General features: G+C 42.5%; 1 protein-coding gene across 3 annotated transcripts in view; it reads right to left on the bottom strand.

Moving 5' to 3' along the window:
* Positions 1–257: 257 nt before the first annotated feature.
* The window catches only part of LOC106613490 (arf-GAP with coiled-coil, ANK repeat and PH domain-containing protein 2), a 118,684-nt gene continuing 103,522 nt past the window's right edge, over positions 258–15,419 (bottom strand). The window contains exons 13-24 of one of the 3 annotated variants that reach the window (XM_082956698.1): positions 11,748–11,853; positions 11,162–11,367; positions 10,641–10,710; positions 9,757–9,851; positions 9,109–9,311; positions 8,489–8,590; positions 8,008–8,100; positions 7,532–7,767; positions 7,276–7,385; positions 6,788–6,898; positions 6,454–6,515; positions 258–2,894 (exon numbers count right to left, since the gene is read on the bottom strand). In XM_082956698.1, the coding sequence (XP_082812824.1) occupies positions 2,788–2,894; positions 6,454–6,515; positions 6,788–6,898; positions 7,276–7,385; positions 7,532–7,767; positions 8,008–8,100; positions 8,489–8,590; positions 9,109–9,311; positions 9,757–9,851; positions 10,641–10,710; positions 11,162–11,367; positions 11,748–11,853 (1,501 nt within the window). In that variant the 3' untranslated portion in view covers positions 258–2,787. Of the gene's footprint in view, positions 2,895–6,453; positions 6,516–6,787; positions 6,899–7,275; positions 7,386–7,531; positions 7,768–8,007; positions 8,101–8,488; positions 8,591–9,108; positions 9,312–9,756; positions 9,852–10,640; positions 10,711–11,161; positions 11,371–11,747; positions 11,854–15,419 lie in introns of all 3 variants that reach the window. The other 2 variants (XM_014215778.3, XM_082956699.1) reach the window with 2 other exon arrangements.

Genomic DNA, 15,419 nt, shown 5'->3' with positions numbered 1-15,419 from the left:
AGGACGGCTGGTGAGGCTGAGACGCATGCATTGTTTGTATTCGCCCGCCTTCCATGGAGGAGGAACATAAATCCTTCATGAGGTAAGGACTTTGCTTGGAAGAGAGTGGGCGACTTTTCTCAGAAGGATCCGATAACATCTATGTATCAGGGATAAAATGAGGACAGGACATTTAATATGGAAGCCAAACTCAATTTTGTGTATTATAAAGCCCTTAATTATTGCTGTAATTGTTGTTGAAATTCATTAAGACAAAATCACAACGGAAAATGTATTTATATAATCAATCTGACAAAGCAAACAAACAATTCGACATTCAGCAATACATTTTCAGTCCACTATTTGCAGTAAATGTAATATAGTCCTTAATTACATGGATAGTATACATATGAGTGGTATAGGGAGAGAAAATATAAAAAGACGAAATGTAAGAACATGGACAGCATTTACAAGAGCTTATTTAATTATTCTGGTACCACTATATTTAACGTAGGCATATACAAAAGCAGTACAAGAGATATCCCATGTTGTATTAAGTATAGCCCCGTTTATACCTGCTGATAACATGTCCTGATCTTGCCCACATTTTTAGACGGGTATAGACAATTAAAAGAACCGATCTTCCTGACCACCTCCAGACAGTCAGGGATGAATTGATTGGTTGGATGAAAGCTCAGTGGGCCGAGTTTAGCGAGAGGTCAGTGGGTGGGTTTTTACAGGCGAGAGTCAAAGAAATGTTTAGGTTCCAGACTACCTCCAGAAGTAGTCAGGAAAATCTGATCACACTCCGTTATTTTAATCGTTTTGGCAGGTATAAAAATGTGGGCATAATCAGAATGTGGAGCCGATACGGACACAGGAAGCATGTTAGCACCAGGTATAACGGGCTGAAGAGCTCTTCGCGTTGTAAATGCAATGCCGAAAAGAGTGACAGTAGTATGTATCCACAGAATATTGAGTTGCACCCCCCTTTGCCCTCAGAAAAGACTCAATTTGTCAGGGCATGGACTCTACAAGTTGTCGAAAGCATTCTACAGGGATACTGGCCCATGTTGACGCCATTGCTTCCCACAGCCTACAGTTGGATGTCCTTTTGTTGGTGGACCATTCCTGATACACACTGGACATTTGAGTGTGAAAAACCCAGCAGCGTTGCAGTTCCTGACACACTCAAACCGGTGCGCCTGGCACCTTCAGTACTACCATACCATAAGTGCCCCATTCAAAGGCACTTAAATCTTTTGTCTTGCCCATTCACCCTCTGAATGGCACACAATTACAATCCATGTCTCAATTGTCTCAAGGCTTAGACTGCAGTAAAGTGCTACAGAAGGATTTCTATGACCAAAAGCACCTTCTTTGGCCTCATGGGTGGAATGTTAATATTTTTCATAATTATAAACAAAAATCTGGTGTCTCTCAAACAGTTTTGTTATATTTCAGTCTTCTGTGATGTGTATATAAAGTGTAATATTGGGATACAAACTCAATTTAATACATTTAAACTCTGACATGGTACAGGTGTATTTTCTTTAAAGCCCATAACCATGTGTGTGGTGTGTAGATTTGTTTAAGATTACCAAGAATCACTGTGACCATGATTTAGCCCAGTGCAGAAAAAGGATACCGGTCTCTTCATCTACACTGATTGTTTGTAGGTGTTATTTTTTGCTATCCAATGAGCAGGAAGCAAAAATACTGAGTTTGAAATATAATAGTGAGCATTTCAGAAACAGCGGGTACTACAATATGGGGACCTAAACTCAAACATGAACATACAGAAAGGGCCAAACACAGGGCCTCCCGAGTGGCGCAGCGGTCTAAGGCAGTGCTAGAGGCGTCACTACAGACCCGGGTTCAATCCCGGGCTGTGTCGCAGCCGGCTGCGACTGAGATGCGGCGCACAATTGGCCCAGCATCGTCCGGGTTAGTGGAGGGTTTGGCCGGCCGGGATGTCCTTGTCCCATCACGCTCTAGCGACTCGTGTGGCCGCATGCACGCTGACTTGTATAGTGTTTCCTCCGACACATTGGTGCAGCTGGCTTCCGGGTTCAATCCCAAAATGAGATTGAATATGAAATGATACTCAAACAACATAAGGCTTGTTTTCCCCACACAACAAAACAAAAACAAAACACTACTACCAATCCCCTCACAAACAAATAACTAGTCTGGTGTCAAACATGGAGAATCTGACAATTCATTTTTACCCCTAAAATCACACAAAACAAAAGTATTGTCATCAAAAATACCCACTATCAAAATCTTTGCATGTGCCACATTATGGGCTTTTCAACATTATCGGAAGAGTGACAAACCAGCAACGTGCACTCTACACCAACTGTACATCGACTCACACTTCAAAGTTTCACCGTAAACATCAGTGATGACTTAAGACGAGGAAAGTGGGACCTTGTGCAATTAAGTAAGATGGCAGGATATGTTTACCTGGGGGTTGACATTAACCTTAATGTTTAACATTGTGACATAATGAATCTCGCTTGTAGCTTAATATACAACAGATCAATGCTATGAAAACATGCTACCAGAACTGCAAAAAGTGCTTATTATGGATCAACAACAAAGCACCACATTGAAATGTATTTTTTACTCGAGGGGTAAAAATGTAGACCATTAAAACCAATTAAAAGCGATATATGACAGACACCTTCGCCATTGAGGTTCTGGAGAAACGGCCTTCTGATACTGGTGCTGAGCACACCCCGTTAGAATTCCGGACCTATCTGCACACTTCCAAGTGGGTCCTCCTGAGTTGTAGCATCTCCCTCATGGCCTCTGTTGCGAGTCGTACTGCTGGTAGCGGTTCAGCTTCTCCGGGTCGTTTGACGCCATCTGGGAAAAGTCCTGGAAAATGTCTTGGTAGGTTTCATCTCCTGCAAGTACAAAGTAAACCATTACAGTGTAAGTACAAGACTAGCAGAGACTTACAGAGAAGAAAAAAATTGCTATTGTATAATAGAATGCAAGACTGCGGAAGGAAAGTTTTCGAGAGCTCAAACATGATACAGGTGAGGGGTTTGAAGAGCGAGGGAAAGAAATATAGAAAGTTAGCCATACCTGTTAAAGTGTCACTGTGGCTCAGTAGAGAGAAAGCACATTATGCGGAGGAGAAAGAGGTGACAGAATGAAAGAAAGCAGCACCACAATGTTTGAGCAGTGTGAAGGCCTGAAGCAATACCAAGGTAAGGCCCTCTCTTTGCAGTGAATTGTGATGCGGGAAAAAAATCATCACAAGATTAGTTTTGTTAGCAACTGTATTGTATTTAAAGTGCAGGATTTATGTACAAAAATACAGCTGTGTTGGCCTCAGCACCCCAAAGAAACGAGAGAACAGAAGAAAGGCACAAACTCCGGGGAGAGAGAGGGAAAAAAGAGAACAGTACAGAAAACAGAAAAGTGAAGTTAGAGAAAGACTAAGTAACAAGACAGCCTCGTTCCACACTTCATTTGGATCCCTTCCCTACAACACATTCATACACTTCAGGTTCCTTCACTAACAAAGTGTAAAACATTGTCTTTGTAATCAACACTACTGTATCCACACTACTGTATTTGCTCTTGACCTTAAGGCAATAATAATCACTCACATCGCATTTTTAAAGTATGACAGAAGTTACATTGAGGAAAACGGTACGTGGACAGTCGTATTCAATCAAGTATTCTTCTTGTTACAGGTCCAATAATCTATGGTGCAGCTATGCCATCTATGGCCATTGACTGAATCTACATAGTGAGAAATTGCCAAACACATTTGAAATGGAGGAACAATATCCAATAGCCTACATTACGTCAAGTCCAAAGAGCAACATACTGTCACCTAGGCTGCCTTCCAAACGCAACTGTTAGCCCTCAGTATATTCCACTCATTCAGTGAATGGGGGGGAATTTCTAAATGCAGCACTCTTGTGGCACAAATTGTTTCCTTACCCTGTCAGACTCACACTTCAAACTCTAGCCTAAGGCCTTTGCAGACTGTACGATTTGACCTATCTTATGTCACGATTTTGTCGCCCCCGACAAAGTTTCCAAGTCGTCGGCAAATTCTTAGGTCGTAAACGATTTTCGGACATCTTGGCTCGTAGGGTCTGCCAATTAAGTACCACTACGTGCGGTCGTAGGCTCCGACCAATTTTTTTGCCTTTAATATTAATTAATATTATTGTGATTAGTCAGATTAAATATAATAGTTTGATTTAAACATGTACATGCTGTGCAAGAACAACGATTTCCCTAATAATCTTGTTTACATGACATCTGAAATCAGGCTACCTGATGAGATTTTGATAAATGCACAAAATCAGCAATCATAATAAACGTTCTACCACAGCGTCCATGTTATTTTTGGAAAGCCTATTTGACTCAGTTTGGACATATAAAGTTTGCATACTTCCAGTTTTTCCGAACTCACTTCACTCGCGGAAAAGCAGTGTGCTGGTACATGCGCAGATCAAATACACCGATGCAGTTGATGTAGCCTGTCTGGTGACGTGGCCAATTTGGTAACGTTGCACAGTGTGACGTGATAATCGTCAAAGACTGAATCGACATACAAAGGCCTTTAGACAAAACTTTTCAGGAACAGCGCTATCCATCACAATCATTAAAATCACTTTTTTAACTGATACTCAATCTCCTCAGTGCACACTCACACACACTGGCTGGTCACAGAGCAGGACTACATGGTACATGAGACCACCATTGACATATATCAGACAACCAAGGGGGAGGTACATGTCTTGCCTCTGGGCTGTCCAACCTGCTCAACATACAGTGAGATGGCTGACTGGATACATGGTGGAGTCTCTGTGTGTTCTCTTTCAGCTGATATCCATCCCCTTTGGCCAGGATCAGGGTACAGTAGTACTCAGTAAGTGCTAAGGGGAGTCTTATATGGACTTCTAGGAGCAGTCTGATGTGTCAGTAATGATGAGGTCGGATAAAAGTGCTTTTTGTCCTGTTTAAATTACCCATCTGGCCCGGGGGCATTGCCAGGGGCATAGACTACGAGAGCGGGGAGATGAAGGATGAAAGAGGGGTACATTTCATTCATTCATTATTTTCCAACAATTCTCGAGTGAGCTTCACACTGTTCTATATTGACATTCTCAGTAAAATCTTTTTTTTTTTTACATTTTCTTTAAGCTCCAATAAGTTTAAGGTAATTATATAACTAGTATGTGGTAAAATGCTGTAAATGGTTAAATATGGATACTTTTCTATACTACTGTCCTCTACCACCTTGATATCCCTTATCTAAACTTAAATTCACACCCTAAATAGTGTCAGCTAACATTAAGGACAGTCAATTAATGTTGTCAGACAAAGAACAGGATTCCCAGTGGGGGAAAATGTTCAATTTTGACAGGCAGCATACTGTAACCAGGTAGACTAACAATCAAATGAAAGCTTAATACTTAAAACAGGTGTATAAAATACCACACAATACAAAAAAACTAATACAAGGATGCAAGCACAGAAGCCACAGCACTCACCCAGTGTTGTTTTACATTACCGCTTCAGAGAATCTCTCTCAACTTTACTTCCTATTCTGCTTAATACTGTTATGATATAGACATGTATATTTATGTACAATACACAATTTACAACAATTTGTATGCTTATATGGATCCAATTGTCGTTTTAAAATAGATTCTTTCCCAAGTCAATTTCCCAAAAGTAAAGTTCATACGTAAAATGTGCCAAGATTGATACTTCATTGTAACGATAAAAATGTCAAACAAGACAAGGTCTTTTACACAGGAGTTTAAGACTCGCTGTGGGAAACATACAAGCATGTAACACACTGAAATATTGCATAAGCATATCAGGAATATGCATATAAATATTCCCTAAGGTAAATCACTAATAATCACACCTGGTGCATGGCAAGACACTGCTAGCTACTCAACAGTCTGATGGTCAAAACTGTCATTCAAAAAGTCAGGATTATTGCCTGATAGTCAAGACTGACGTAACATAGTCGTGACTGCTATTTGATAGTCATGACGACCTCTGTTGCAAGTCCTCTTTGAATAGACATTGCAACTAATAAAAGACATGGCTGTTTGAAAGTTGGAACACATCAGACAACAACAGCCACGACTTCAAAGGAGCAGCGAGTCACAGCAGTTCACTAGTCAAAACACTGGCTCTACGGCTAATGGCTTTGACCCCGGTCACGTAAATAAAAGTCTAGCACCTTTCTCTAGACACAAGATGCAGCTTAGCTTACCACCTGGCTGACCTGAGTCTTCATAGAGGTATTGAACAACAACACAGGACATCAAATGTCTGCTTATTAAAGATATGATGCCAGTCCTGTCTGTGTATTGGGGCTCTACTGTCTCTAGGGTTCATCCAGCTGCAGGTTAATAAACTCCTGCATGCACTTCCTGTATTGCATCTCGGTGGGGCTGTTGGTGAAATATTGACCTGACTGCATGTAGGGCCCCTCCGCCTCCCGCATCTCCTCATTCATCTTGGCCAATCGCAGCCTGGGAAAAAGGGAGGGGGGAGCAAGATTTTAACAAAAGTTAAGAGATTGATATGGGGAAAGAACAGTCATTTAATTCTTTCATCTTTTTTCAACCCATGTTTTGCCAACCTGTGTACGGTACAATTTTAATGATGCAAACACAGAATGTTAGCTTTTATTTCAAGGTTACATACAGGTATCCATTATACCATTTAAAAATAAATGCACTTTACGTATCTAGTATCTACTGTATATATTCTATTAAAAAAGGCCAACAGGCACAACACTCACAGTGTGACAATGTCTGCATTGGCAGCGTCCACTGCCATGGATAGGGGCGTTTTCTCTTCAATGTCTGCCGCTTTCTGATTGGCTCCTCTTTTCAGGAATAAACACACTTGACTGTATTGGAGAAAAAAAATCAAAAAGGAACCAATCAATTTTACCTCAACATGAACTAAGATCATAGACTGTCAACTTGGGTCACCACAATTAACCTCAAACACAAATAACCTCAAATACTACCCTGGTCTATTATGGTCAAATCAATTACAAACCGCCTTTGTGGAGGCTTGACATAATGGCTTTAATCTAAACCAAAACACAGTCTTATTAAGCCAAGTGAAATCGTCTAGGAATAACAGACCGTTAATGCTAGAGCTGTTTTCTTTGTACAGGCCTCTAATGTCAACTCTATAAGAGCAGTCATTGTATGGGTCTTTAACGGGCCTAGTAAAAGAGTGGAGGTTGTGGTAAGTAGTGAGAGGGGGGAGACTGACCCAGTGTGACCCAGGATGGTGGCGTGGTGAAGTGGTCCTCGGCCCTGGGCGTCCTGCTGGTTCACGTTGGCCGCATTTTGGAGAAGGAACTCACAGGTCACCAAAGAGCCCTGGAATAATAGGTGTGAAATGCAAATTTACACACGCATATAGGTGACAGATGTTTAGAAAAGGACCAGTCCATTTAACACACAAAGAACACACACACTCCCCATGCCTGTCAACAATACTCAAGTATCCTATCCATCCATCTCACCCCCTGCACAGCCATGATGAGCGGGGTCCTCTTATCGTCGTCGGTGTTGACCCAGTTGACCTCCCCTCCGTGGGCAAGGGCCTCAGCCATGTCAGGCAGGCTGCGGGCACACGAGGCCCAGTACAGCTGCAGTCCCGGGGAGTACTCCTTGGGCTCCGAGAACACCACCACCTCCTTACAGGGCGACGGAGGGGGCAGGATGGCAGGCATAGTCATGGGAGGCGCCTCGGCAGCTTCTGGGGGTGGGGGGAGGGGTAGAAAAAGAGAGAGGGGGTAAAGGGGTTATCAGGAGTATCAAGGTGTAAATTGTTGTTTGTCATGGCAATCAGGAGTATATTTAAATAAAGGAATTTAAATAAGGTATGGCGTTCTAGTTTCAATGTGTGCACATGTATGGGGTTATTGAACAGCTAGCTATATTTCACTATAGGCTGGGTACGAGTGAGACTCATCAGGCTGGTGTGTATGTGTCTTACCTGCTTCAGCCAGGCTGTTCGTGGAGGGGATGGTGGCCAGCATCTCCCTACTCCCATCAGCACTGTTCTGGATGCCACTGTCTGCACTTCTTACTGCAGGGGACCAAACAGTCACAATCACTATACAACAGCACAGCAGCGCACACACATTCACCAACTTCAACCAAGTGGTTAGAGAATTCAGTGCACTTTGGCCGCCACACCCAGTGAAGCCATTTCCCGGCTAACCCCACAGCCACAATAACCCATAAACAAGTCACTGACCACAACCACGTGATGAGACAACCCCGAGAAGGACACATGGTATGCTCCACACCAATACATTCAAGATGATTGCACTATCCATTTAGAGAGTGAGATTGGGGTTGTGTGAGGGGGATGGAATGGGTATTAGTCGACAGCCTGAGCGGTGAGTACAGATGGGTGGAGGGAGGGAAGGAAGGAGGGAGGTGGAGAGCGAAACACACAGAGCCGTACTTACTGCTCCTAAGCTTGGCGGAGGTGTCAAAGTAGGAGAAGAGCGAGTCAAGCTCGTCTGGACAGAAGAGAGAGTCACGGCGGGCCTCCAAGCCCTTGGTGGCAGCTAGGCAAGGGCAATGGATGGGGTCGGAGAGTAAAGGGCATGAGGTGGAAGGGTAGGAAGGAAAGAATAAAAGGCAGCGAGGGGGAAGGGGTTAGTCCAGAAGCACAGAGCAGCCGAAGGAGGGTGGAGAAGAGAGGGATTGAAAGGAGAGGATAGAAGCACAGGCAGTTAGACTACAGGCTAGGCTACCTCAAAGAGAGAGAGCAAAAAGAGAGAAGATGGGAGAGAAGGTGCCTAATGTTGTGTGTCCTGAGCATGACATGGTGTTGTTCTATTATACTAGTGTAGCGCAATTCTGTTGCTGTACCTTTAAAAGGCACACTCCATAGCTGGTACTGTATTTTTGGTCAATAGTAATAACAGTAACAGGCCCTAACGCGTTTGTTTTTGTTTTGGAGGACTGAGAGGGATGGGGTCTTCGCAAGTGTAAAATCAAAGAGGAAGAGAAACAGGTGCTATGACTGGCGTTTTTGTGCTGCACCTTCAAGAGACTGGATCCGGAACTTGTTGACACCTACCTGACTGACTTGAGGCATTGGAGGCGGGCCGGAGTTTGGGCGTGGGCGGTGGCGGCCGGGGAGGCAGGTGCTCCAAACTGCTGCTCAGCCTCTTCTCCTGCATGGACAGGGACACCACCTTGGAGCGCAGCTCCTCGTCAGACGGGCGCCGCACGAAATGCCGGTCCACGTACTTGGCCCTGATGTAGGCCTCGATCTCCTGCCTGGGGAAAGACATGGGATGCAGGGGGAAAGTGAATTCAACAAACTAAACAAATCTGGCAACCCAGGCAAAGACGGCACGCAATCTTGAGAGTGAATTCAACAAATTAACCCAATCTGGCAACCCAAGGAAAGATGGCAGTCTTTGAGCAATACTATTGCACACATGCTGTAGTATCACACTTGCTACTTATGTGGGACTATCCTTTATTTACTTAATAGAAATATAATGTAATTTTTCAGATGCTTTTATCCAAATCGACTAGTTGTACAGTTTATTTAATGAGGTTCATGGAGGACTAATCCACAAATCTAATGTTTCAAGTGCCATGAATTGTCCCTTTAATGTTAATATTCGTCATCATCAATCAATCCAATCAATGGTTAATGTTAACCATCGCCCCCCTTGTCTCCATGATGGTAGACAGAGAAGTTGCAGTACCGTACCTGGGGTCTGCTGGCCTTGGCTTCCTGGCTCCCAGTTCCTCTCTCCGAGCCTCGTAGATCTGGTTGATGACCCCGTTCCCCAGCTCACACATCAGCTGTGTACCACACACACACAAACAAGGAATAAAGTTACTATGTGTCAAAATTAACCAGCACATTCAGAGGACAGCATGCCACATTTAATGTAAAGTGACATATAAAGTCAGGCATGTAAAATCATGACATATAAAAAGTCTGTTAAGTCATGAAGTTTTGGCTGTGTTTATATAGGCCGTCCAATTCAGATTTTCCCCCTCAATAATTGGGCAAAAGATCAGAATTGGGCTGCCTGTGTAAATGCAGCCATAAAGTCATGACGTGAAGTCCGCTGTAATCTGTAACCATTACATTTGAGCATTTATTTGTCACCAAGGAATGTAAAAGAGTCTGAGTATGTGAAAGTCTGAAAGAGACACTTAAGTATGTAAGCTGCCTTAAGGCTTCTGCATGCTTCAGTTTGGCTGGCCAAACAAGTGTCATTGCATACTCCCTTAAAAGAACATCGCTTGAAAAACAAGAAAAAAAGCGGCAATAGTATTGTTTGTCCATTTTGAGATGCCGCAGCCAGTATACACTTCCTCAAAATAGTCTGAATTAACCTAAAATAATTCACGCAATTTTGCATCTGTTTGGTGCAGTTTTTCTCATTGAATGACAACAAAGACTTTATTGAAGAATCCCTACTGTTGACCAATCGCCAGCGAAGGGGCGTAGACAAAAATGTCAGAAAATGTTGTCATAATATATGTACGAACTGTTCCGAACAGTTTCGTCTGGGAAGCATGTGGACACCTTTAGGACCATCTGTTAGGCAAACCCTCCTCCCACTCTCTCTCTTTTTTCACCTTGAGTAGTTCCGGTTCCCATGAGTCCAGAGTGAGCGAGCGCACCTTGGAGAAATGGACCCCCAGACTCCTGCAGATGGAGAGAGTCTGTTAGCAACTCATACATCAATGATATTGTCTACAAATATCTAAATGACTCCACACAGCTTCAAGGGCTGTGTAGTTTGCGTTACACGCTGGTCCATCGAGGGTGTAGTGTGTGCTGTGGCCACAAGGTGGGAGTATACAATCAGTAAGAGAGAGTCTACAGTCCAAAATGTACTTGGGGCCAAATTTGCTGAGCCTTTGATTTTTTTGTATCATTATTCCCATCTAGTAAAAAAACGTTGAACATTAGTTCTGCTGTATAGCACCAGTCTAGTACCATACCTTTATAATACCATGGTAAGATAATACTTTGGATTTATCTTAGTGTCATCTTGATGGTACTTCGGTATTGTACGTTGGTGAATACATATGAAGTTTGGTACTTGTATACAGTAGTGCCTTGGTGTGTAGTATTTGCAGTGATAGGAATGTACCTGTGTATTCCAGAGCACTGGATGCAGAGGGTGATGCCCAGGTTGATGCTGGCCCAGCGAGGGTCAGGCTGGCCACAGTCGCAGCAGCAGGCATTGCCCCCAATGACCATGACCCTCTGGAGGGCACTCTCCCCCTTTAGTGACTTTTCTTTGGGTTCGCCGCCCGATTCCAGGCTGCCAGTCGACGTGGAAGACTTCCGGTCCAGCTTCTGGCGTGGAAGGTCGAATACATGATGTTATACACAAGATACACACACACACACACACACACACACACACACACACACACACACACACACACACACACACACACACACACACACACACACACACACACACACACACACACACACACACACACACACACACTCTCTAGAAGATTACTTTATTGCCTATTGTCACAGACCACATAGATTTGTCACACAAGACAGATATTCACAGACACACGGAGGGGTTGCAGCACACTAGAGGGATATCCTTTATTTTTGTTCACATCTTTTGTCTATGAGGTATGTCTGATTATTTTCATCCTGACATTGAGATAATGGATTGATTGCATAAGTTAAGCCAGTGTGTGGTGACTTACCTCAGCGTCCTCTCCCTGCTCCCTGAAGGCGGTGGCGATGCTGTTCTGGACAGCTTTGATCCAGGCCTGCCTCAGCTTCTCAGAGTCCGCCTGCATCATACAGCTCCTGAGAGGGGAGGGACACCAAGAGACATCAATCAGCCTGTTCCCTGGCCTGCTACTGGAGCTCTTCACTATGTGTCTCTGTGTGTGTGTGTATGTGTCTCTCTCTCTGTGTGTGCTCATTTCTGAATGCGAGTCATGTGACGATAGTTGGGTGTCTAGGTACTCTGTGTGCACTTGTATCTATAAATGTATACGCACCTAGACTTCTTCCAAATTTTGCTGTGTTACAAAGTGTGATATTTTTGGTCAATGATCTACACAAAATACTCTGTCAAAGTGGATCAAAAAAATAATAATAATACATTTGAAAAAAAAATATATATAAAAAAATACCACTAATATATATTGAGTATTCCTGAGTATAAGTATTCAACCCCCTGAGTCAATACATGTTAAAATATCCTTTGGCAACGATTACAGCTAAGATTCTTTCTGAGTAAGTCTTTAAAAACTTTGTACACCTGGCTGAAAATTAAGTCAAAACTGTAACTAGGCCACTCAGGAACATTCAATGCCATCTTGGTAAGCAACCCCAGTGTAAATTTGGCCTTGTGTTCTAGGTAATTGTCCTGCTGAAAGGTGAATTTGTTTCCCAAGGTCTGATGGAAAGCAGACAACCAGGTTTTCATCTAGAATTGTACTTGTGCTTAGCTCTATTCCGTTTCTTTTTATCATAACAAACTCCCTAGTCCTTGCCGATGACAAGCACACCCATAACATGACGCTTGAAAATATACCCATGCTTGAAAATATGAAGACTGGTACTCAGTGATGCGTGTTGGATTTGCCCCAAACAACGCTTTATATTCTGGACAAAAAGTTAATTTCTTTGCCACATTTTTGCAGTTTTTGCCTTATTTCAAAACAGGATGCATGTTTTGGAATATTTCTTATTCTATACAGGCTTCCTTCTTTTCACTGTCAATTATGTTAGTTTTGTGGAGTAACTACAATGTTGTTGACCCATCCTCAACTTGAATAGTAATTGACTCAAGACATTTCAGTTTTCCATTAATTTGTAAAAATGTCTCCCCCAGCGGCCAGCTCTAGGAAGAGTACTGGTGGTTCCAAACTTCTTCAATTTAAGAATGATGGAGGCCACTGTGTTCTTGGGGACCTTCAATGCTGCAGACATTTTTTGTACCCTTCCCCAGATCTGTGCCTTGACACAATCCTGTCTCTGAGCTCTACGTAGAATTCCTTCAACCTCATGGCTTGGTTTTTACTCTGACAACTGTGGGACCTTATACAGACAGGTGTGCGCCTTTCCAAATCATGTCCAATCAATTGAATTTACCACAGGTGGATTCCAATTAAGTTGTAGAAACATCTCAAGGATGATCAATGGAAACAGGGTGCACCTGAGCTCAATTTCACGTCTTATAGCAAAGGGTCTGACTACTTTTGTATCTGTTTTTTAACCTGTTAGGGCTAGGGGGCAGTATTGACACAGCCGGATAAAAAACGTACCCGATTTAATCTGGTTACTACTCCTGCCCAGTAACTAGAATATGCATATAATTATTGGCTTTGGATAGAAAACACCCTAAAGTTTCTAAAACTGTTTGAATGGTGTCTGTGAGTATAACAGAACTCATATGGCAGGCCAAAACCTGAAGATTCCATGCAGGAAGTGGCCTGTCTGAGAAGTAGTGTTTCATCTTCGCTCTTTTTATTGAAGACTGAGGATCTTTGCAATAACGTGACACTTCCTACGGCTCCCATAGGCTCTCAGAGCCCGGGAAAAAGCTGAACGATATCGAGGCAGGCTCTGGCTGAAACACTTTATCGCTTTTGGCAAGTGGCCGCTCAGAGTACTATGGGCTTAGGCGCGTGCCCGAGTCGACCGAATGCTTTCTTTTCTTTTGTCTGTTTACCTAAACGCAGATTCCCGGTCGGAATATTATCGCTTTTTTATGAGAAAAATGGCATAAAAATAGATTTTAAACAGCGGTTGACATGCTTCGAAGTACGGTAATGGAATATTTAGAATTTTTTTGTCACGAATTGCGCCATGCTCGCCACCCTTATTTACCCTTTCGGATAGTGTCTTGAACGCACGAACAAAACGCCGCTGTTTGGATATAACGATGGATTATTTTGGACCAAACCAACATTTGTTATTGAAGTAGAAGTCCTGGGAGTGCATTCGGACGAAGACAGCAAAGGTAATAACATTTTTCTTATAGTAAATCTGACTTTGATGAGTGCTAAACTTGCTGGGTGTCTAAATAGCTAGCCCTGTGATGCCGGGCTATCTACTGAGAATATTGCAAAATGTGCTTTCACCGAAAAGCTATTTTAAAATCAGACATATCGAGTGCATAGAGGAGTTCTGTATCTATAATTCTTAAAATAATTGTTATGCTTTTTGTGAACGTTTATCATGAGTAATTTAGTAAATTCACCGGCAGTGTTCGGTGGGAATGCTAGTCACATGCTAGTCACATGCTAATGTAAAAAGCTGGTTTTTGATATAAATATGAACTTGATTGAACAAAACATGCATGTATTGTATAACATAATGTCCTAGGGTTGTCATCTGATGAAGATCATCAAAGGTTAGTGCTACATTTAGCTGTGGTTTGGGTTTATGTGACATTATATGCTAGCTTGAAAAATGGGTGTCTGATTATTTCTGGCTGGGTACTCTGCTGACATAATCTAATGTTTTGCTTTCGTTGTAAAGCCTTTTTGAAATCGGACAGTGTGGTTAGATTAACGAGAGTCTTGTCTTTAAAATGGTGTAAAATAGTAATATTTTTGAAAAATTGAAGGTTTTGCATTTCTAAGGTATTTGAATAACGCGCAACGGGATTACACTGGCTGTTGAGTAGGTGGGACGCAAGAGTCCCACCTAGCCCATAGAGGTTAAATATTTTTTATACATTTCTAAATACCTGTTTTCACTTTCTCATTATGGGGTATTGTGTGTAGTTTGATGAGAATTTAAAAAAAACTATTTTAGAGTAAGGCTGTAACAAAACAAAATGTGGAAAAGGGGAAGAGGCCTGAATACTTTCCAAATGCACTATATACAGTTGAAATCGGAAGTTTACATACACCTTAGCCAAATACATTTAAACTCAGTTTTTCACAATGCCTGACATTTAATCCTTGTAAAAATTCCCTGTCTTAGGTCAGTTAGGATCACCACTTTATTTTAAGAATGTGAAATGTCAGAATACTAGTAGAGTGATTTATTTCAGCTTTTATTTATTTCATCACATTCCCAGTGGGTCAGAAGTTTACATACACTCAATTAGTATTTGGTAGCATTGCTTTAAATTGTTTCATTTGGGTCAAACGTTTCGGGTAGCCTTCCACAAGCGTCCCACAATGAGTTGGGTACATTTTGGCCCATTCCTCCTGACAGAGCTGGTGTAACTGAGTCAGGTTTGTAGGCCTCCTTGCTCGCACACACTTTTTCAGTTCTGCCCACAAATGTTCTATAGGATTGAGGTCAGGGCTGTGTGATGGCAACTCCAATACGCTGACTTTGTTGTCCTTAAGCCATTTTGCCACAACTTTGGAAGTATGCTTGGGGTCATTGTCCATTTGGAAGAC

This window comes from Salmo salar, chromosome 10 (genome assembly GCF_965601325.2).
Source record: "Salmo salar chromosome 10, fSalSal1, whole genome shotgun sequence".
Taxonomy (NCBI): domain Eukaryota; kingdom Metazoa; phylum Chordata; class Actinopteri; order Salmoniformes; family Salmonidae; genus Salmo; species Salmo salar.
The sequence above is the reverse complement of the archived record's forward strand: the minus strand, read 5'-3'. Positions and strand labels throughout refer to the sequence as shown.